Source organism: Salarias fasciatus, chromosome 22 (assembly GCF_902148845.1).
Source record: "Salarias fasciatus chromosome 22, fSalaFa1.1, whole genome shotgun sequence".
NCBI classification, from domain to species: domain Eukaryota; kingdom Metazoa; phylum Chordata; class Actinopteri; order Blenniiformes; family Blenniidae; genus Salarias; species Salarias fasciatus.
This window is the reverse complement of record NC_043765.1, coordinates 11939520-11959841: the sequence shown is the minus strand read 5'-3', so window position 1 is coordinate 11959841 and position 20322 is coordinate 11939520. Positions and strand designations below refer to the sequence as shown.

Below are 20322 nucleotides of genomic sequence, written 5' to 3'. Positions count from 1 at the left end.
TTTTAACCATGGCTTCGGGTGTAAAATACAATGAAATATATAACAAAAAAAAAGCTTCTCCTGTAGCTGCTGAATTAAACATGCTTTTGCCAGCAAGCAACAAGGCAGCGAGCGGTCATTGGAGTGTCACTGATATCTCAGCTCGGGTCTCAGTGTTTTGTTGTATCCTGTACTGACAAAATGTTTGTTTTATTTTTTGTTCTTAAATCAATGTTTCTTTGAAATTTTGGAATTGAAGCCACTTGAAGGCCAGTTTTTAACTTCTACCCGCCACTTTGTACAAACTAGGAGCATTTCAACCCACAAGTACGTTAACCCAGAGCCTGTTTCTTTCTAAAGTACGCACTAAAATCAAGAGATGAACAGAGTGAGCTGAATTTGAAAACAAATTTGAATTTCATGTTTCACTTGTTTGGATTTGAAATGCTATTTATTTATTTATTTTTTTGTTTTGTTTTGTTTTGTTTTGTTTTTTGGTGAAAAAATATATAGAGTGAATTAAACTTTTCTCTATGTCCCGCTGTAAAGAGAGCCTGCGTAACACTGCTCGTACACCTAACAGTTTGACATTTAATCTCCTGACTAATTGTTTGACCCTTAAACTTAAACCCTCAAACTGAACTGCAACTTCAGTTTGTAAATCATGTCTTCAACCCTAAAAACATGTAAAACAGCACAGGGCCCTGCTTCTTTTTTATTTTTTTCTTTTTCGGGCTGTTACAGAGTGACCTTGACATTCCATTTTCTGCAAACTTACTTCAGACTCTGCCGTAGTAATGACTTGCCTTCCCTGCCTTCATATTAACCCGAGCTTAATCTTGTTCCAACCTTAAACGATGTTTTCACCGAGAAATTCAATTATTTTTTTCTTATGGGGATTACTTTCTGATGCTACAAGTTGCCTTAAAAGCTTTGGAAGTTGACAGTGCGTGCAGACACACACACACACGCACGCGCGCGCGCGCACACACGCGAATGAGATGGTGAGAGTGCTGTTTTCATTGTATTTTGATGAGATTTGAGTTGCAGTCACATTGCAATTCTTACCCCTTCTGACAAGAAATTCATGGGCGTTGGGCGTCATTAGTAAGTAACATTGCTAAAGAAACAACAAAATAGCAGAAGAAGCCCCCAAGACAAATGAGAAGATAATAACATTCCCGTCCGATTTGATGTGATAACACCTTTTGTTTAATGCCCTTCTTGAGACAGGCACCCGGCATCATTTCTTGGCAATGGCTGCAACCACCTGCTCTATGATGATGAAAAATTTACGCAAACACACCGCACGTTGCACAAACAGCGGTGGAAGCAGACCGGCAAGGGTTAGAGATGTGGGGTAATCAAACTCGGGTTGAGCCTCAACCAAACAAACAAACCAGGCATAAAAATGACCTCGGGGCGCTGGAGCATTGCTGCGACCAGCCACGGATCAGCCGGCGCTCGCACACACACTCACCTCTCAAACATGGAACGCTCATTCCAACCTACTTATGACTTGGTGGGTGAGAATATTGCTCGCAGTGAGCTGAACAGGCTGGCTGGAACTCGCTATAAGTACACTCAAGCATGAAGAAATCTAATGAAGGACCAGCTGTGCCAGTTTTATTTATATGTTCCCACAGCACGACTGCGAAGAGCCACCGAGGAGTCGTAACCGGATCAATGTTTCTGATCTGATCGGTGTGAAGATCACCCTGCCCCCAACAGGTTCTGTACCAATCACCTCAGACGGCAAATGTCCTGTCAGTCATTATGCTGCCAGCACTGGAATGTGAACATGGCAACTTCAATGAACGCAGCCTTAAATTAAGGATATCATATATATTTTACTTCAGGGCCCACATGCAGCCAAACTCCATCTTGAATTGGTCGGGGTTTTAATTTGTTGTGGCGCAGAGTATGCCTGATGAAAACCTCTGTACTTTTTGTGAAACCAAACAATTAGTGCTGAAAACGACTACGATCCGAACATGAAGCCAATTTCAATGATGCAAAATGCAGTGAAAGGTCCAAAAATGTTTGTTTGCTGGTTTGGAGGGCTCGATTGGAGTCTCCTTCGGACGAGTTTTGGCCCATGGGCCTTATTTTTGACACCACTGCCCTAAAGCAATTGCAGGTTAGTGATGTGTTGTGACAAGCCCTGTTTTAACTTTAACTCTTCAGATACTTTCAGGTTGTTAAACCACTTTCAGAAGAACTACACAGGAGATAAAACTGCAATTTTCATGGCAGATTGTATTCAGTTCTACACTCCACTGTGGAGGAACAGTGGTGTAGTGGTTCACACTGTCACCTCATAGCAAAAAGGCCACGGGTTTCACTCTGGACTGTTTTTTTTAAAGTGGGATTTGCATGTTCTCCCATTGCATGGATTTTCTCTGCATACTCTGGTTTCCTCCCATGGTCCAAAAACATACATTTGAGGCTAATTGGTGACCCTAAATTGCCCATAGGTATGAAAGGAAGTGTTGATTGCCGGCGCTGTGATTGGCTGTAACAGTAAATCAATGGGTATTGTGCAAGATTTCATATTTTTATATTCTAGCAGGAACCACGATGACCCCATTTTTTTTCTCGCCATTTGTCTCTAATTTTACCAGTACTTTGCCTGCGTTTAAAATCCAAAGTTCAGTGCAATTAGAGTGTATTAGAGCTTGTTTTGAGCCAGCAGTATCACTACTGACAACCTGCTCTGCAGCTGCTCCAGGAGCCCGGCTGCCTCTGTTATGCTTTCAGAAGATGTGGCTGCTTAGTTTTAACAGGAGAAATGTGATTCTATGTTCTCTGTCTCCTCAACATTCTTCAGCCTCTTTCTCTGTGTTTTTCCCCACCAATCTAGACTAAAGTCTTACTCAAACGATGGAGCATCAGCATTCTCTAGAGGCCATTGGAGGGCATAGCATAGTCTGTAGGAAGGCGTTCATCTTTCTGTCCGTCTGATCGTTCTCCAGTCTGCATCCTCTCAGTGCGAGATAAAATCATATCTATTACAGAATTCATCCCTCTGCAGATTGAACTGCACAGAGCAAAGCAAAATCTCACTTATAAAAAAAAAAAAAAAAGAAAAAAGATTGACAATGTAAAGAACCAAAACATGAAAACCTGCTTTGTGAGTCTTGCGGAAATCACCGGCAAGGTTATCTAACATGATGCAGACACACCCTAACTGAACTGGAAATCATCCAGAGGTATTTTTTCCTTTGTGTCATCAGGCCGAGCTTACATGGTAAAAATTTGTTGCACCACTTAAAAACAGCAGCCGGTGTTATCATGCCTTAGTTTTCTTCCACATAAAACTCATTTATGCTGAAAATGTGTATCCCTGTGAACCTGTTCAGTGTCAGTGTTCAGTACTTGTTGACAGCGGGACACGATCAACAGCTGGGCGTGTCAGCGGGTCACTTGGAAACTCAAGAAAAAACAATTAAAAACAATAATCAAGGTGAATCTTCATAGATTGTGTGCCACAAGCACATTCACGTCTATTGGTGACTTGAAAACAATGAACGCATGCTTTTGGATGTTGGGATGAAGTCTGGAAAACCCATATATACTCGCATGCAGACTGCACTAAAGCCCACAACTACAAACTATTCTCACTAAGCAACACTTTACACAGTAATACGTACGATAATACTTCCATCACAATATTTTCATACACAGTGAATGTGTGATCATTGGCTTCATGCCCATGCATTTGAACACACTAATAACACACACGCAGCTTTGCAAGAAGATCAGGGCCAGTCCCAGACATCAAATGACTTCTTTTTTTTCTCTTTTCTTCAAAATGCTACACTTGAACCAGCATTGTGTTGTTTATTAGCACTAATCCTTGCCATAGGGTCAAATATAACATTTCACTGTTTGTGACTAAACCATTTATTTGGTGTGTGTGTTGCAGCGATAACAGCCACATCATTTAACAGCAGACAGATGTAATTATCCATCCGTCCTCCATACCGCTTTCTCCAACTTTGCGGGGCTGGAGCAGATCCCAGTCGATGGCTGACGATGGGGAGAGTACACTGTTTTCATCGCGGGGTAAACACAGAGCGACAGCGACACACATTTTCTCATCCATACCAGATTTAGGGGCGCCAAGTGAGCTCGTGCCAAACACTGTACAGTTGATACAGCTGATTTGCAGCGTTTGGTATTCAAAGTCTCACCGTGAGGATGTGGCAACATGTGTATCTGTTACGGTTTGGAGTTTTCAGCTTAAAATAGGCCTGATATTGACCATGGCAGCAACATGTTGCTCCTATTAACACTTTGTATACACCACCACTTGGCTGTTTTGCTTGTTTTCCTTTGGAATTTATATTCATTGACATAGCCGACCTCTGAACAATCGGTTTTGTTTCTTCCTCATTTACTGTAACTTCCCGAGGAATTAGTTTCATTTCTCTGATGGTCTTTGTCTGACTTTCATTTTGAGAGGGCTGAAAGGGCCACATTTTTTTCAATGAGAGCTTATGAGGTCAGCTATTGTGCAGAGTAGTAAACACGTAAGTGAAAGATGAAACAAAAATGAAATTAAGGTTCAAAAGTGAAAGCACTGAAACAGCCCAGTTCTGAAGGAGGTTCACATATTAAACAAGCTGGTCTGTGAAAAATCACCATGCACGAGCCTGCAATGACCAATCCTATAAATCACGGCGTGGTTTTTCAAGTCTAACTGTGTCACTCCGCTCCTCTGTCGTTCCTCTGACGTTGTTTTTTCTGTCACTCCTGCGTCTTTCCTCGAAATACCTTCAGGCATGTCATCTCACGCCCTACACTCCGGATTACAACCGCCAGTGGGTGAGAGCTGGCGGGTTGTGTGTCAGTGGATGCTCCACCCATCCTCCCAGACCTGAACACTTCCAGCAAGGTCACGCCTCGAGGCCCGCCCCCTCACAGTATCCAGGTGAGACCAAGTCAGCATCGACGCACGAGACGCCGACTGGCTACCCCGAGGAAAGGTCTCACAATAATAGAGCTTTCCTGTCACAAGGGTAAGATTTTTTTTTTCTTTAAATATATTTGTCTACATTGCAATGGAGTGATGGATCAGACCAGGAGTAGTTTTAATATGTAAGAAACTGTTTGGGTTTTGGGATTAATTTCAAATAAGTAACGGGGTGAATCTGTGAGGATAAAAGACAATGTAAGAAAGAAGGGTGCAGGAAGGGCATGGGTATTGTTCATTCTGTTTCTGTTCTGTCATACAACTGGGGGAAGATCATGTAAAGGAAAGAGCTCAGTGTCAGCGCGTATAAAAAGAATAAGATTTGTAAAGACAGATAACTGGAAGCGATGTGAACAAAAAACTACACACGGATTGCTTCTGCTCTGCTCCTCCGGCTGATTCATGTTGGCTTGGAAAATGGAAGAAAGTCGAGCTGGGGGTAAAAAAAAAAAAAAAGGCAGGATGTGTGAATGACAGGGAAAGAAAAGACGAGGAGAGAAGACAGGGAGAGAAAGAAGTTCAGCCCCACCTTGTTAGCCAGGAGCTTTGACTCATACAGACAATGTATTCTTGGTGGATAGAGAAGTATTTGCAACTCGCTCAACCTGTAGAGCGAGTCACAGTGAAGGATCTATCAACCTGTCAGAAGAGGCGCTTATGTATAAAGACACTTCATCTAATTCTGATTCGTGCAGGTTCTATGTCAAATGTGTGTGTGATTCAACAAATGCGCATTCTTGTTGATTTATTCCTTATTCTAAAAAACAGGTTTTAATAAAGCCAAGAGCATTCACTGGAAATGCATTTGCATCCAAGTGAGTATATTGGTATCAAATGCAAACACAGCGTGGGAAAGCATGCTATGTTTCCTTTGCCACAACAAAGAGAAACAAAAAATAGCTGAGGCAGGCCTGCATTGGGAAATGAGAAGCAACACTGCAGTCTACAGGAAAATATTCAGACCAGATACACAAAATCTGTACTTCATTTGCATGAAACAAGCAGAGAACTCATCTGCTTAGGTAAAAATGAAAAAGAGGAAGAGATTTTTTTTCTGCTCGACACGTCTGGAAGAGGAAGTGTGGATTCATCACGCATATGTGGGATGTTTTAAATGACATACCTGAGCATTGAGCGCAAAAAGCTGCTGTCACATTCTGCTTTATGAGTACAAACGCCGAAGATTTCAGTCCAGCGGGCACCAGCTGAGGCTCCCTGTCAGATTAATGCTACCGGTTGCACCGTTCATTAGGGCGAAGAGGTAAAGTGTGGGTAACATCAGCGGTGATTGACCGTATCGGGCTTTCCAAAAGCCTATGTTGTGATTCGGCAGGCATTCATCGAGTCGGGTCTTTTTATGCCGTATAATTTAATAGTCACGAATGCTGGATGAGAGAGAAAATAGCAACTGATTTGACAGCTCAATCTGTCCACAGAGATGCTGAAACGTGGAAGGAAAAGGGTTTCTGAATTCAAATACTTGGGATTAGACGAGACAGAAGCGAAATGGAACAGTGGACAGCAGGGCTGTTATCCAGCCTGTTCCTTGTCAGGCGGTGAGCATCCGTCTAAATGAGATGGAAATATAAATGTTTTTTTTTTTTCTTCTGTGGTCGTAAAGAAATTCTTGCATAAACCGAGCAGACCCTCCTTCTGTCCACACTTAGGTAACAAACTCAAATATGTAGACTAATGCTTGCACAATAAACAAAACTCCACTCAATACATCTTTACAGGCTGGACACAGTGAACATTACAGCCACACGGTCAAATTCAAAATAAAATCCCCTTTTCTTTCCCAGAGCACAGGTCCTGTGGTACTGTCATGCCTTGTATTCTCTAATGACAGGTTATCCCATAGCAGTTCTTTGAAGAACCGAAACTGCTTATAGGCATTCGGAATCACAGAGGCGGCGGTGGCTGTTCAAATATCTGACTAATAGAGTGGCGGGTAGTGGTTTGTCTCTTTCAGGAGACTCGGATGACTCACTCATCAAAGTGTGATGAGTCAGTACTGAAAGGAGATGCTCACTGTAAATATGAACACCTCTAAAAGTGAAGATACGCTTTAAAATGATGCCTGGTTGTTTAGACTCCACACAGCTGATCACTACCGTGGGAAGTTTTTTTTTTTTTTTTTTTTTTTTTACCATACATCCAGATGCTTACTGTTAGGATATCAATGGAAATATGCTTTTATGTACAACAGTATCTACAGTTATCATGGAAACCAGTCAGTTGCTGATCAATCAATGAGAAAATATGCAGTTTGCATCATTTAAATGTAAAACGTATACTCTTTTCAACTCTAAATATCAAACTTCTGATTTTCTTTCCCCAGGTTCCCGTCACCAAGAACTTCATCCGTCCTGCTCTCCTGAGGAGCTCCTTCACCCACCTCCTCTTCCTCCGGCCCTTCCACCTCTGAGGCCGCAGCCATGAACTGGTCTGCGCTGGAGGCGCTCCTCAGCGGGGTCAACAAGTACTCCACCGTGTTCGGCCGGGTCTGGCTGTCCATGGTCTTCGTCTTTCGGGTGATGGTGTTCGTGGTGGCCGCCCAGCGAGTGTGGGGCGACGAGAACAAGGACTTTGTCTGCAACACCGCCCAGCCAGGCTGCGTCAACGTGTGCTACGACCACATCTTCCCCATCTCGCACATCCGCCTGTGGGCCCTGCAGCTCATCTTCGTCACCTGCCCTTCGCTGATGGTGGTCGGACACGTCAAGTATCGGGAGAAGAAGGACATGCAGTACACCGTCTCCCACAAGGGCGCCCATCTGTACGCCAACCCAGGAAAGAAACGAGGGGGGTTGTGGTGGACTTACTTGGTAAGAATGAAGAACTCTTGAGTTTGTTTTAATCATTGATGTAAACTAGAGAAAGAGTGCAAAGAGTTTTACTTCACAATTGTTTAATACATTATATTTTCATATGTCTAAAGTTCATTTAGATCCATAGTGGAAGTGAAATCTCAAAAATTCAAACTTTATCGTCTCACAGGTAAGCCTGATTTTCAAGGCAGGCTTTGACGCTGGCTTCCTCTACATCCTGTACCACATCTACGAAGGTTACGACTTGCCCCGTTTGTCCAAGTGCTCCCTGGACCCATGCCCCAACACAGTGGACTGCTACATATCCCGCCCTACTGAGAAGAAGATCTTCACCCTCTTCATGGTCATCTCATCTGGGGTCTGCATCCTGATGTGCATCTGTGAGATGATCTACCTGATCTGCAAGCGCATCCAGAAACTCATAAAGAGGAAGGCTGAGGCAGACAGGAGGCTATTCGCAGAGAATCACGAGATGACCCCGCTGGCGGCACCCAGGTCATCTGTCAGAGTGGATCCCACAGCCTCCATCCAGAACATCAGTAACATGAAAGCTGAAGAGGCGCCTGCCAAGAAGTCATAACACGCTGTATATAACGTGCCCATGCTGAAATTAAAAACAGTTCAAGGTACAACAGCAACTGGAGGCACAGACTATGGAGAACTGCTGCTCTACACTGAAGAGATTCTCTTTACTTCAGGGATTTCTGACAGCGATTTGTAAATATTATCTGGTTTAATGACATTCTGCAAGAGTGCGCACCTTATGCATGAAAATATACTCCTAAAAGGGGGATTACAGAGAAAGCTCGAGGGTTTTGAGTTGTCTTTTTTTTTCCTTTGCACTGATGTGCTGTGTGTTTGAGTATGTTTATGTTTTGTGTATGTATCGCTGGCAGTTTAAGCTGCTAGATCTAGCACTTAGTAAATAACACTTTTTAAAGTATGAGGGAAAAAACAACTCCATGTGGCACAAAGACAGGCAAATAAAAAGCCAAAGCTTTCACCTGCATCTACACACTGCCCCCTAATGAATAAAACAGGATAAAGCAGAACACTTCATTTGGTGGACACATAGAATTTGTATTTGTATTTCAATATTAAAGATGCAGAAAATACTTTTTGTTTTGACACTTAGTGATATGATATCTGTGTGAACTACTGAAAATGTATGCCAAAAAAATTGTTTTTATATCCACATTAATGTATTTTGTAACAAAATGAAGTTAAATTATGTAATATATGTTTTTTGTATTTATTGTTGAAACATTTAAAGTTGTTTTTCTGTTACTCTATTTCCGTGTCCGAGTCTTTCGTTACTTGAAAAAGAAATAAAGTGAGAAGAAGAGAAATCTTGTCCGTGCACCCGGGATTAACGTGATTACGCACGGTGAGTGACTCATTCACAAACTAGTTTCTGTTTATGTCGTCATCACCCTGCCGTCCAATCAGAATCGAAAGATACGCGGTGCCATTTGATAGACAGGGGAATGAGCCAATAGCGTGACTTCCGGGCGGCCGCTGCTGTTTCCGCCCACACGGACGTCTTGTTGTAGGAAGTAGATCAACTCTCGAACATGAGTTTCCACTACGGACAGGTATTGAAAAATTAACATTTTCTTTTTCCTCCTTTACATTTACAGTGATGTATTTGTATTCTTTATTGATCGCATTATCTGTTTGCTTTAATCAATGTTCCGTAACTATTTGTTTGAGGCCAGAGACGGACAATTAACGGAAACCTTCCGTGCTATAGTTAGCTCAATGTCATCTGTTGCTGTTTAGTTGAAATATTCAACATTCAAAATCAAAGTTTGGGTTGATTTGAAGCTTCGTGTGGGTTTTTTTCCCTGCCCAATATGTTTTCTAGCGATCCTGTTTTTACTTGACAGCAGTATTGGCTTGTTTTTCTGAAGTGCAGCTCTTTCAGCAGAGTATAAACTGGTGTTTCATCATAGGATAAAGTAAGACGAGCAGATCGTTTACTTTAATCAAAAACATTAATGGGTTACTGTAGATATATTCCTATTCAAATGTGAAATGTGTCAGAAATGACAACTTTGAGAGTTTGAGATTCACGCCACTAAAAAAAAACCCATCATTTCTTCTTCCCACATCAGCTGTACAAAGTTTAATTCAACTTTAAAAAAGTAAACAAGGACAAATAAATGTGACTTCCCTCGTCTGGTAACCGTTGCTGTATTTTATCCTCAGCTATTTCAGGAAAGAAGTCGGTGGATTCAGTGTGAAAAACATTCAGCTGTGGAAGAACATCCAGCCAGGGGGCTTTTATTGCTCCCAGAATATACATGCAATCAGAATTTAGAAATGAGAATCAGTTGAACTGGAATTCTCTCCTGTTTAAGATCTGGAGCAGAGATGTATGATACATTGTGGTGTGAGAATCACATTGTCTGATTTTGTTCTGATAAGATATTCATTATTGACAGGCATGATGAGTGTTGTCCATATCGTGCAACATCATATCAGTTTCAAATTTAATTACACTATAGCTGATTTGGACTTTGTCCTTGTCCTACTCTTAGTCGAATGTTCCTTCTCAGAACTTGTTAGGGTCATAGTTTTGATGAACCGTGCCTTTCTCCGTCACTGTAGGGATATCCCGGAGGTGGGCAGCCGCCGCCCGGTGCTCCATATGGCGGAGGCGGTGGTCCCTATGGTCATCCTCCCTCAGCCCCGTACGGAGGGGCCGCAGGTCCAGCAGGAGGCTCTTACGGAGGTTACGGCGCCCCGGGTCAGGGAGGGCCTTATGGCCCTGCGGCCGGCGGTGCCCCCAGTGGCCCTTATGGGGGTTATGGGGGCCAGCCTCACGGAGGACCTTCAGGACACTTTAATCCTGCAGGTAAAGACGGCCTGAGACCCGGGCTGTGAACGCATCTGTGCTGCCTTTGCCTCTGGGACTTGAGGAGGCATATTCTGAGTGCAAGGAGACTGCAGATAGTCTCCTGCTCATCTTCTCCATTCCCCCCCCCCCCCCCCCCCCCCCCCCCTCTCGTTTGATTTTTTTTTCTTCCTCCATCGCTCTCTGGTGGGATGATGGATAGAAAATGACTTACGTTCCCAGACAGTCATGTAGAGACAGGGTTCAGTTTGTGCCCCTCAGCAGGATTACACGGTTGGAGTGATGACTCCTGTAATACTGAGTGAGGGCTAAACAGAGCATAAGACAGATGGGCAAAGAGTGTGTCTTTGTGCGTGTGTGTATGTGTGTGATTACACCGTTTCCAGTAGTAGCTAAGCTTAAGTCAGAACCTGATAGCCCGTGTTGCCATCACTCCCCACGGGGACAGAATCCATCAGGGTCTGCTCTGAATTGTCACCTGTCCCTCTCTCCACGTTCATTTTTCTTTCCCCTCTCCTCCTCCTCCTCCCTTCCCCTCACACCATATTGTCTAACACTCCTTTACCTGTCCAGCGTGTGCTCAGGGAGCAGCCTCTTGCTCCTACACCGTCTCCCTCTTGCTGAGATGACTTCCCCTCGACCCTTGACCCTTCCTCTGCCTTTTCTTTCCCACAGCTGCTGCTCAGGGAGCACAGAGCATGGAACTGGGGTTGGAGAGGTCCTCTTTTGCAGAATACCAACTCATTCCGTATCTATAGGGAGTTTTTTTTTTTGTTATTCCATGCTATAAGATTGTTTTTATTTTATTGTAAAGTGGAATTATTGAATTACTCTTTGATTTTTCTGTCTCTGTACAATTGCGGCTTGACCGATTCCTTTGTTAGCCGCGGGAGTCATGTTTGGCAAATTAATTGCAACGTAGAGAATAATGAATTCTGTTTCATTGTTATTTCACACGCTTGCTGGAATTTAAATTGGTCGCCTCCGTACCACCAAAGGCAAAAGAATGACTCCAGCACAGATGTATTATTTTTTGTGATCAGATATCCTCGCACAGTTTCAGCTGTCAAACCGTTGAAGTGTGTTTCTTCATCTCTCAATAAATAACAATTCCGCATCGGAACGCGACAGCAGCTTTATTTCGACGGATCTCTTCTCATTCATGTCTGTTTCTGCTCAAAGCTCGAGCGCTTTACTGAAATCATGACTGGTGGAAAGTATGAAGACGGGAAACAATACAGAGAAGGAATCATGCAAGTGGGCTCAGATAGACCAAAGGCGAAAGGAAGAAAATAGTTACGGCATGAAGAGAAAATAATCCTTTTGTTTTAGCCCTCTTTAAAATCTTTTCATTTCTCCTCTGTGTAGGAAATGTCCCCCCTGGCGTTAACCAAGAAGCGTACCAGTGGTTCCACAGCGTCGACACGGACCGCAGTGGCTTCATCAGCCGGAAGGAGCTGAAGCAGGCGCTAGTCAACTCCAACTGGTCGGCCTTCAATGACGAGACCTGCCTCATGATGATCAGTAGGTTCGCTCGTCCTGGATGAGTTGCTTCTAATTGCTTTGATAGGGTTTCCTGAGTGACGTGAACATCATTCACGAGGGGAAATCCTCCTGAAAAAACGCTTGTGGGGGGAGTTCGGAAGTAAATAGTATTTCTAATTAAAATTAAGAGAGAAATTTATTCAGCCTGGTTTCAAGCAGGAAAAACAAAAAAAAGCACTGAGTCATTGTGTTGTCGGTCCCTGCTGCCTGGCTGTCCCGCGTTCCAGTGGCGTTAGCCCGGCAGTGACTAATGTGTTCTCTTACCGTAATGAGAAACGTGTGACTTTCGTGCTCTGTTGTTTGGTAAGGAGGAGATCCATGACAATGAACAATAGAACCCTGGTGAAAACGCACGGGGTTTTTCCACGTCCTGAAAAACGGAGGCCGGCTCACCTGAACATGTTCCGCTTTAAATTCCCACCAGACATGTTTGACAAGACGCGGTCGGGTCAGATTGACATCTTTGGCTTCTCGGCTCTGTGGGACTTCATCCAGCGGTGGAGGGCCTTGTTTCAGCAGTACGACAGAGACCGCTCCGGGGTCATCAGCGGCTCGGAGCTGCACCAAGGTACGTCCGTTTGCACACCTGTGATGACCTAAACGGCTTTAACGTGATAGTCAAAGCGGTTTCTCTTCCTCTCGCCGCTCGCCAGCTCTCGCCCAGATGGGCTACAACCTCAGCCCGCAGTTCTCCGAGGCCCTGGTGCGGCACTACAGCTGCCGGGGGGCGCGGCCGGGCATCCAGCTGGACCGCTTCATCCAGGTGTGCACGCAGCTGCAGAGCATGACGCAGGTGTTCAGGGAGAGGGACAACGCCATGACGGGCAACATCCGCATGAGCTACGAGGACTTCCTGTCCAGCGCCGTCGGGAGGCTCATGTGAGCGTCTCTCCACCGACTCCATTCCATTTTCAGGCCATCGTTCGCTCAGTGCTTCAGTGCCATAAGTGCCCCCCCCCCCCCCCCCCCCCCCCCACCAAAACCCCACAGCATACCAGCCTGTACAGATAATCCCTTTGCTGTAAATACATCAAGCCTTACTTCATAAAGGAAACAGCTGCTCTAAAGACAGGGCCTCACCGGGAGGTCAGCAGGACGCCGCAATCTCTGTCGTTCTATACAAATCGACGCTTTCCTTTGGCGGAGTTTCACCTCGGATGCCTTGACGCCTGACAGCTAAAAGGCTCGCAAGCAGCAGCGATATGATCAGCCGAACCGAAATCCAAAGGAGCAATTATTTAGGCATGTTAGATTAGTTAAATGCAGCGCGCGCTAACCACAGATGTGCCTGATTCAGCGTAAAAACTTGAATAGAGGACTAATTAGGGAAGGAGTAAAATATTAAAAATGAGAGAAACCGTCTGCGCTTCTTCAGCAACTCTATATCCCGGGAATTAGTTCTCACACACACACAGCAGTAATGTGTATCGCCATGAAAAGGCATTTTAAATACATGCAGATAAATATCCATGCAGTGGTTTGAAGGACTCAACATGCAGCATTGGATATCGCTTTGTTATTCCCTCATATGCAATATTTAAGAGGTGACTGAAGGCGTAACACCAACTTTATTTAACATCAAAGTGTATAAAAAGAGCATGATTTTTAGATAAAATGCTGAAACTGCTATCAGTGAAATTCCAGAGAGATGAAATTGTCCCTCATTAAGGTTTCTGCTACCAATCAGACCAGATCTTCAGTATTCATGTGACCAGTGCATGGAGGGTCCTGCAGGTACTGAATAATACACTCCACTGAGGATTACATTATATCCTGAAGTCATTAAACATGCCAAAATGGGTTGTAATGCCAAAAGCCAATAAACTCTTTTTTGTTTTCTTGTTCATGTCTGACTGAATTATTGGGTTTGATTTGCTCCTGTGACCACGAAAAGCAAACGAGTTTAATGTGAACACAAAGGGTAAGTATTGAGTGAGTACATCATTTTGATTGTAATGCTAACAACACTTTTCCATTTTCATAAAAAAAGAGAAGAGAAATTGGTTAATCATGCAAATGTACAATTTCAGTGATGAAGTTCCTTGTGCGTGTGGAGCAATTCTTTGTTATGGATTTCAAAAAGCTTAATTCTACCGCACTGTGCTGCCGGGATGTTGCTGCAGCATCCTCTATGCTCTATTTAACTGGCTATTCAAACTCTTCTCATGACTTTTGACCTCAACGTTTCGTAAAATCAACTGCTGGTTTTTTTTCTATATAGGGCAGACTGGCTGCACAGAAAAAAGCGTTTTCTCTCCACATCTGGTGCCTCCTCACCATCTGCTAGTCTGCTTGATCACCGTCTCAGTCCAGAGTTCCCCAGCTTCACTTCAAATCACCAGTAATCCATCAAATTATTTGGTGCCTCTTTTTTTGGTCCTGTTCCCCATCCGTCTCCTCCTTATTTCGTCATTTTTTATTTTTTTTTATTTTTTGCATAATGAGGAAATGTCCCATCTCTGAGCGTGTCTGGCGTGTAATTAACTTGGGCAAATAGAACAGGTCTGGCGAGGAGGGGACTGTGACGCTCCCCACGCCGTCAGCCCGGCTTTTGTCATTTACACTGATAAAGACGGTCGTGTTTTGATATAAAAAAGCCTGGCAGTGAATCTCTCACTAATAAACAGGAGATGATGAAATAATCCTGGCAGTGCCAACTTTCCTGGTGGAGCAGAACTGGCACTAGTGATGCTGTTTTTCCTGCGGGGGGGGCCGCATTTCACTTTATTTGACAGGACTGATCAAATGCCAGTCCTGGCATCTAAAAGATGGACGGCGCAGAAGGAAGAATCATCTTTCAAGCGTGAAGCAGAATCACCCACACAGAATCCTGTTAATCACGACTATTTCAGCAACATTTCAAGTAATGATAACAAATTTGGATCCACTGGTAGACCCCTCGTCCCCACACACACTCTTATTTTTTTTTTTTGTCTCAGCACAAACGGCCATTGAGTCAGAGTTGGTCAGCAATCCACGACAAGCTGCATTCCAGTCGCCATAGATCAGCCTCGTGCCCAACTCTGACTCAGTGTGATGGGGAAGCTGAAATACCACTGTGATCAATCATTTAGAGCTTTGCGATGAACACTTACCGATCCACTACCCAGAAAGTAGAGTGACATAGAGAAATATTTTCCTCCCCCGACAGTCATATCTGCAATTTATTGTCACTCGGCGTTTCACTGGTGGTTAAAGCGAGCGAATGTAGAGCAGGCGGAACCGTTGAAATGGGCCTTTACCGTGTCAAGCAGTGCTTTTAAAGCAAACTGTCTTGACATTTGAGGGGTTTGTCATCCAGGAGCACATGATTCAAAACTCCTGTGACACATCTATCAGCCTATGAGGAGAGTTTGTGAAAGAATGCCGCTTAATGTATGAACACTGAAGATGCGGTGCTTTTTTTAAATACCGTCTCTAGTCAGAGCTGTGGAAAGGACAAATCTCACGCTGCTCAAAAAAGTAAGAGATGTTTAGTTTATTTGACCTCCATGGGATGCTTGAGCAGCTGTTGCAGTGCCGTTTGTGATTTATGGGCCTCTCAGTGTGGAGTTTCTGTTTCTGCCTTCACCCCATCAGCTGGGATCGACTCCAGCTTCCAATAATTTGGACAAAGCGATTGAAGAAATGGATGACTGGAGTCATGTTTAAATAGAGATTAATTTGTTCCAATTGACAAAGTTTTATATTGTTGACTTCTAATTATTTGCACATTTTTTTACATTGCTCTGTTATATGTATATATTTAGCCATAATAACACGTGAATATATAATTATCCTGCTACTGTAAATCAAATCAATCAAATGATAATTCTGTTGTTTGTTTTTTTTTAAACACATACTTTTAAAAGTTTCAGGAAATCTCTTATAATTGTGGAGATTGATTACAAAGCTTGACATAAGCTTGTGGACAGCTAAGGTGCTGTGTTTTTTGTGGGGTCAAGGGTCTTACTGAGGGACCCACAAGATGACCTGTCAGCAGAAAATATTCTGCAGACCTGTCAGATATTCAAATCTGCACTTTAACCTGTAGGCCACCATTTCCCCATAGATATTGAGATTTTTTTTAAGTTATTTCAATCAGGTGAGCATCAGTAAGTAGATCCAAAAATAGAACAAACTACATGTTTTTTGACTTTGTTAAACAATAATACAACTTGAAGGAACACTTCTTATAAATCTTATAATAAATGTTAAAATAAAATACATCTTGATATAAAATCCAAAATTGCCAAAATTGAAAATAGCTAATTTCATTCCCTTGAATGACAATGGCTGTATATACTGTGTGAAAATGGTGCATTTCCATTTAAAAAGAGAGAAAACTGCCAAAATATCACCATATTGCTGTCGTGCTGCACTTTGACCAGTAGGTGGTGCTGAAACACTAAACAGAAATCGTTCGTTATTTAACCCGGAAGAACACCGTGAGCCGGAAGTGACGTCCCTGCAGCAGCAGCGTGCTAACAGACCGGTAAAGGTGAGTTAAATGACTTAAAATCTTCTTCTAAATTTTTTGTGCGAAGAGAAAACGCGCCCGTTTCTATCGACACCTGTGTGGACGGTGACTGGAAGCTGTCGGCCAGTCGTGAGTGAGAATATTATGGATTTTCTCTTCAGTTTGACCTACGTGAAACACAGACTCCAATGACTTTGTGTTGGAATTAGATAATCATGCTGTAAGTCACGATTTGTTGGTTGAAGTCAGTTTCATCTTTTGTTCTTGATATTTGAGGGCAGAGGAAGGACCGAGAGACGGTTGGTTTTGTTGTGACATGACATTGGGAAGCAACCACATCGAGACATTGTCAGGAGTTATCGTTTAGTAAATAAGTCATGCACTCTGTCCTCTACCACAGTTTAATATAACCATACCCTCACAGGGTCTGTGCCTCTCATCCTTCCCCACATATTCAAATATTCCTCATAGAAAACGTTTTAAGAATCATCTTGTATTCCAGAAGTCAAGAGTCAACTGCTTGTTTAGAAACGTTGTCCCCCAGTGATGCACATATTGACGCCAGCTTCTCAGGACTGTCATTTTTCTGCAGAAACGCTAAAGTGATCTTCAAGAAAATCTAAAGACATTAAATCAAGCAAGCTGATCTGCTAGTAAGAACATTTATCTCAATGCAAGCTTCCAAAAATCCAGTAATGTGAGTCTTTTTTGTTCTTTACTTGCTGTTCTAGTAACTTACTATGACTTTTAAACAGCATGTCTGAGATCAGTCATTCTTCAATAATTTCACTCAGATTAAGAAAGATTTTGTCGGTTTATTTTGTCTTAAACACACATTTGTTCAGTTGGCTCTTTTGATTTCAAGTCTTTCTTATTAAACCAAACGACTTTCTCTCCAGATGTGCCAACGTTTTCTGTTCTGATTGACTCACCTTGTCCACAGTCATTGGCTCTGTAGTGCCGTAGACTTACCTTTTGTTCTGTCTGCCTTGTGGAGCGTTCAGGAGCCAACGCGGTCTGCGGTCATGTGGCCTGTCGTGTGGACGGCGATGCGGACCTACGCCCCGTACGTCACCTTCCCCGTGGCTTTTGTGGTCGGAGCAGTGGGCTACCACCTCGAGTGGTTCATCAGAGGGACCCCCAAGCCCCGGGAGGATGAAAAGGGCATCCTAGAACTGAGGGAGGAGAGGAAGTTGCAGGAACAAGTGGGTATGGACAGCACCCAGGTGCTCAGCCTCAAAGAGAAGCTAGAATTCACGCCAAAAGCGGCTCTGAACAGAAACCGATCTGAGAAGAGCTAACCTCCTGTTGGTGTGATAGACTTGCATTTGCCTTTATTTCACTGGAAGTGAAAAGGAAGGCAGAAATGACCCGCTCTTCATGTCCACTTAAGTCGTATGTTCTCACTCAAGACTGCTGGATCGTGACTGGACCCTTAATAGTAGCTGAAACATTTATTCTTGATTGAACTTTTTGCTGCATGAGATTCCCCAACAAGCACCTTGACGATGCTCATGCTCGCATGTGGATCAATCATTTAGCCAAAGGAAAACATCTACGTGGGACCTGTCTGTGTTTTGCCTTTAATCTGATCAGCAGTTCTAATGTGACGTCGTTTTATCAGAAAATCTATCAATCCAGTTGTGATTTTGCTTTAACTTCCCTCCAATCTGAAGTGTGATTTCATTAAAATGATGGTACTGTTAGAGACCTGTCAGTCATCTCCCCTTGGAATCCTTCTGTACATAAACACAGGTCTTTGATCGTCGACATAAAAGTGGAGAATAAAGGGTCTTTGTTGTGGTTCTTTTTATCTGGTGGAACCTGTGATGGTATGTGACTAAATCAGGCCGCAGTGTGGGAGGTCTCTCAGGAAGCTTAAGCTGCTTAGCCGTTTGCTTCGGATCATACAACTTTCAGAAAGTCTCACTGCACTTTGAGTGAACCAATATGTTTTACTGAAAGAGTCAAATAAAGGAAAATGATGTTTGTATGTTGAACGTGTGTACCTGGTGAAATCCTCAACAAAACGTGGGAGTTTTGGTTTCAGCCACTTGTGTAGCGACGCCATTGTCTCGCATTCAGGTCTGAACAAATATCCAATTCCCTTCTATTACAGCACAGCAGTGCTGCCAAGGACAGAGAGGGACATCAAAGTTAAAGGAAGGAAGTAATGACTCTGCTCATTCAGTTACAAGAAGGAAATTATTCAGGAGGGAAATCACAAACTCGCTCACCCTGAGAATTTGACCGGCGGAAATTTCAACAGATCATTTCAGGCAGTGATGTTCTGTTGGGCTTGGTAATGTTACATGACGGCAAACAAACTTTCTAAACTATTGGGGGGGGGGGGGGGGGGGGGGGGCTTTTTGGTTTAAAAAAGATTATGGAGCCTGTTATAAAATGAATCGAAAATCTTTTCATACTTGAAACTGGAACTAATAAACACTCAATAAAAACAGTATTATAAAAATACTTTATAACAAACAAAATGGGGATCATCAACGACAAAGTTAAAAATGAAAACATCAAAATGGCAGAGTCTGGGACACAGCTACATAAATAAAAGATTTAGATCATGTAAAATAGAAACGGCAGACTAATCTGATGAGACACATTTTAAGTGGCGAACTTTTGCTTAATCAGATCGATGGGAGTTTTTTTCCCTCCATACAACTCATCTTATTCATGGTAAACACGGAGCAGTTGGGATAAAGGGCCTTCCTCATTGAGCCGCTCTGGTGACGCGTCTCATGAGATTTGAGACCAAAAGCCTCCAAACACAATCTCACTTCTGTCACCTCAGGCCACCGATACTCAGCATGTTCATATCACCAATAATAATAATGAAATGTCCACATCTGTAGAAATGCATTAATAAAGGACTGACTGAGACTGTCAGTGTGGCCAGTGATTGTAGTTTTATTATTTCCTGTGGCAAAAAATATATGTGGTTTTTTTATGTCACCACAGTCACACAGGATGTAAAAGCAGCATGGAACATGAACTTGCACGAACTTTCCTTAAAAGATAGCCGAAGTTTTAGCGCATTGTTGAAACAGGACTATGGCCAAATAAACAACATGCAGGAGAACGTAGCAGCTCTGTTTTTAAAAGCGTCCTAAAGAAAGGTGTGAGTGAGGAGTGGAATGAAGGAAGCAAAGGAAAACCTCACACATTTCAAATGAGAGAAACATTAAATGCCATTGGTAACGTTTCATTATAAGTCTTTTTCACCAATTCCTCAAAGACAGATTCTCATGCATATAGAAAATCAAACAACCTTATTATTAGATACAAAGTTCAGCTGAATCCAGGACGTTTAAGGGGTAAAGCTTTGTCCCATGCTTCATAATGCACTGCAAATCCATCAAAAGGTGTTTGCCATCTGTAAGTGAACCATAATTCTGAGGCAGTTCTGTTAGCTTTATGGTGGGTGGAGTAGGGGAAGACAAAATGAAATTCTTATTTGCAGAATAAATATTATCAATGGTGCAGATTAGAGCAGGAACAGCCTGATGGAGACGCAACACATGAAAAGTCACTGAAGGTTCAACTAGAAGAAACAGTAGGCTTCATTGTAAACCTTTCTAGATCAGAAGAAGAAGGTTTTCTCTTGAGCAGGAGTTTCAAACATAAGGTCAGTGGACCAAAACCGGCCCGCATGAGG

General features: G+C 43.0%; 3 protein-coding genes across 5 annotated transcripts; all 3 read left to right on the top strand.

Annotated features, from left to right (window-relative positions):
* Positions 1 to 4904: 4904 nt before the first annotated feature.
* On the top strand, positions 4905 to 9080 carry gjb9b (gap junction protein beta 9b). The gene is made up of 3 exons (XM_030120573.1): positions 4905 to 5003; positions 7299 to 7785; positions 7958 to 9080. Exons 2-3 carry the CDS (start codon positions 7396 to 7398, stop codon positions 8366 to 8368), a joined length of 801 nt encoding a protein of 266 aa, XP_029976433.1. The 5' UTR covers positions 4905 to 5003; positions 7299 to 7395; the 3' UTR covers positions 8369 to 9080.
* A 242-nt stretch (positions 9081 to 9322) lies between these two features.
* pef1 (penta-EF-hand domain containing 1) lies at positions 9323 to 14039 on the top strand. The gene is made up of 5 exons (XM_030082180.1): positions 9323 to 9383; positions 10402 to 10648; positions 12017 to 12172; positions 12618 to 12761; positions 12847 to 14039. Exons 1-5 carry the CDS (start codon positions 9363 to 9365, stop codon positions 13074 to 13076), a joined length of 798 nt encoding a protein of 265 aa, XP_029938040.1. The 5' UTR covers positions 9323 to 9362; the 3' UTR covers positions 13077 to 14039.
* Positions 14040 to 16620: 2581 nt separating this feature from the next.
* Positions 16621 to 18661, top strand: smim12 (small integral membrane protein 12). Of its 3 annotated transcripts, XM_030120758.1 has the most exons (3): positions 16644 to 16673; positions 17245 to 17349; positions 17657 to 18661. In XM_030120758.1, exon 3 carries the CDS (start codon positions 17678 to 17680, stop codon positions 17951 to 17953), a length of 276 nt encoding a protein of 91 aa, XP_029976618.1. In that variant the 5' UTR covers positions 16644 to 16673; positions 17245 to 17349; positions 17657 to 17677; the 3' UTR covers positions 17954 to 18661. The 3 variants fall into 3 exon arrangements, with proteins under 3 accessions (XP_029976617.1, XP_029976618.1, XP_029976619.1); XM_030120757.1 differs by lacking the exon at positions 17245 to 17349 and having other exon boundaries at positions 16621 to 16673; XM_030120759.1 differs by lacking the exons at positions 16644 to 16673; positions 17245 to 17349 and adding an exon at positions 16757 to 16781.
* Positions 18662 to 20322: the final 1661 nt, after the last annotated feature.

Excerpts from the sequence above, each read along its gene's own strand:
- gjb9b (XM_030120573.1), top strand. The coding sequence starts at position 7,396 with ATGAACTGGTCTGCGCTGGAGGCGCTCCTCAGCGGGGTCAACAAGTAC. Across the intron at positions 7,786-7,957 it reads GGTTGTGGTGGACTTACTTG|GTAAGCCTGATTTTCAAGGC; the intron begins GTAAGAATGAAG and ends ATCGTCTCACAG.
- pef1 (XM_030082180.1), top strand. The coding sequence starts at position 9,363 with ATGAGTTTCCACTACGGACAG. Across the intron at positions 9,384-10,401 it reads TGAGTTTCCACTACGGACAG|GGATATCCCGGAGGTGGGCA; the intron begins GTATTGAAAAAT and ends CCGTCACTGTAG. Across the intron at positions 12,762-12,846 it reads CGGCTCGGAGCTGCACCAAG|CTCTCGCCCAGATGGGCTAC; the intron begins GTACGTCCGTTT and ends GCCGCTCGCCAG.
- smim12 (XM_030120757.1), top strand. The coding sequence starts at position 17,678 with ATGTGGCCTGTCGTGTGGACGGCGATGCGGACCTACGCCCCGTACGTC.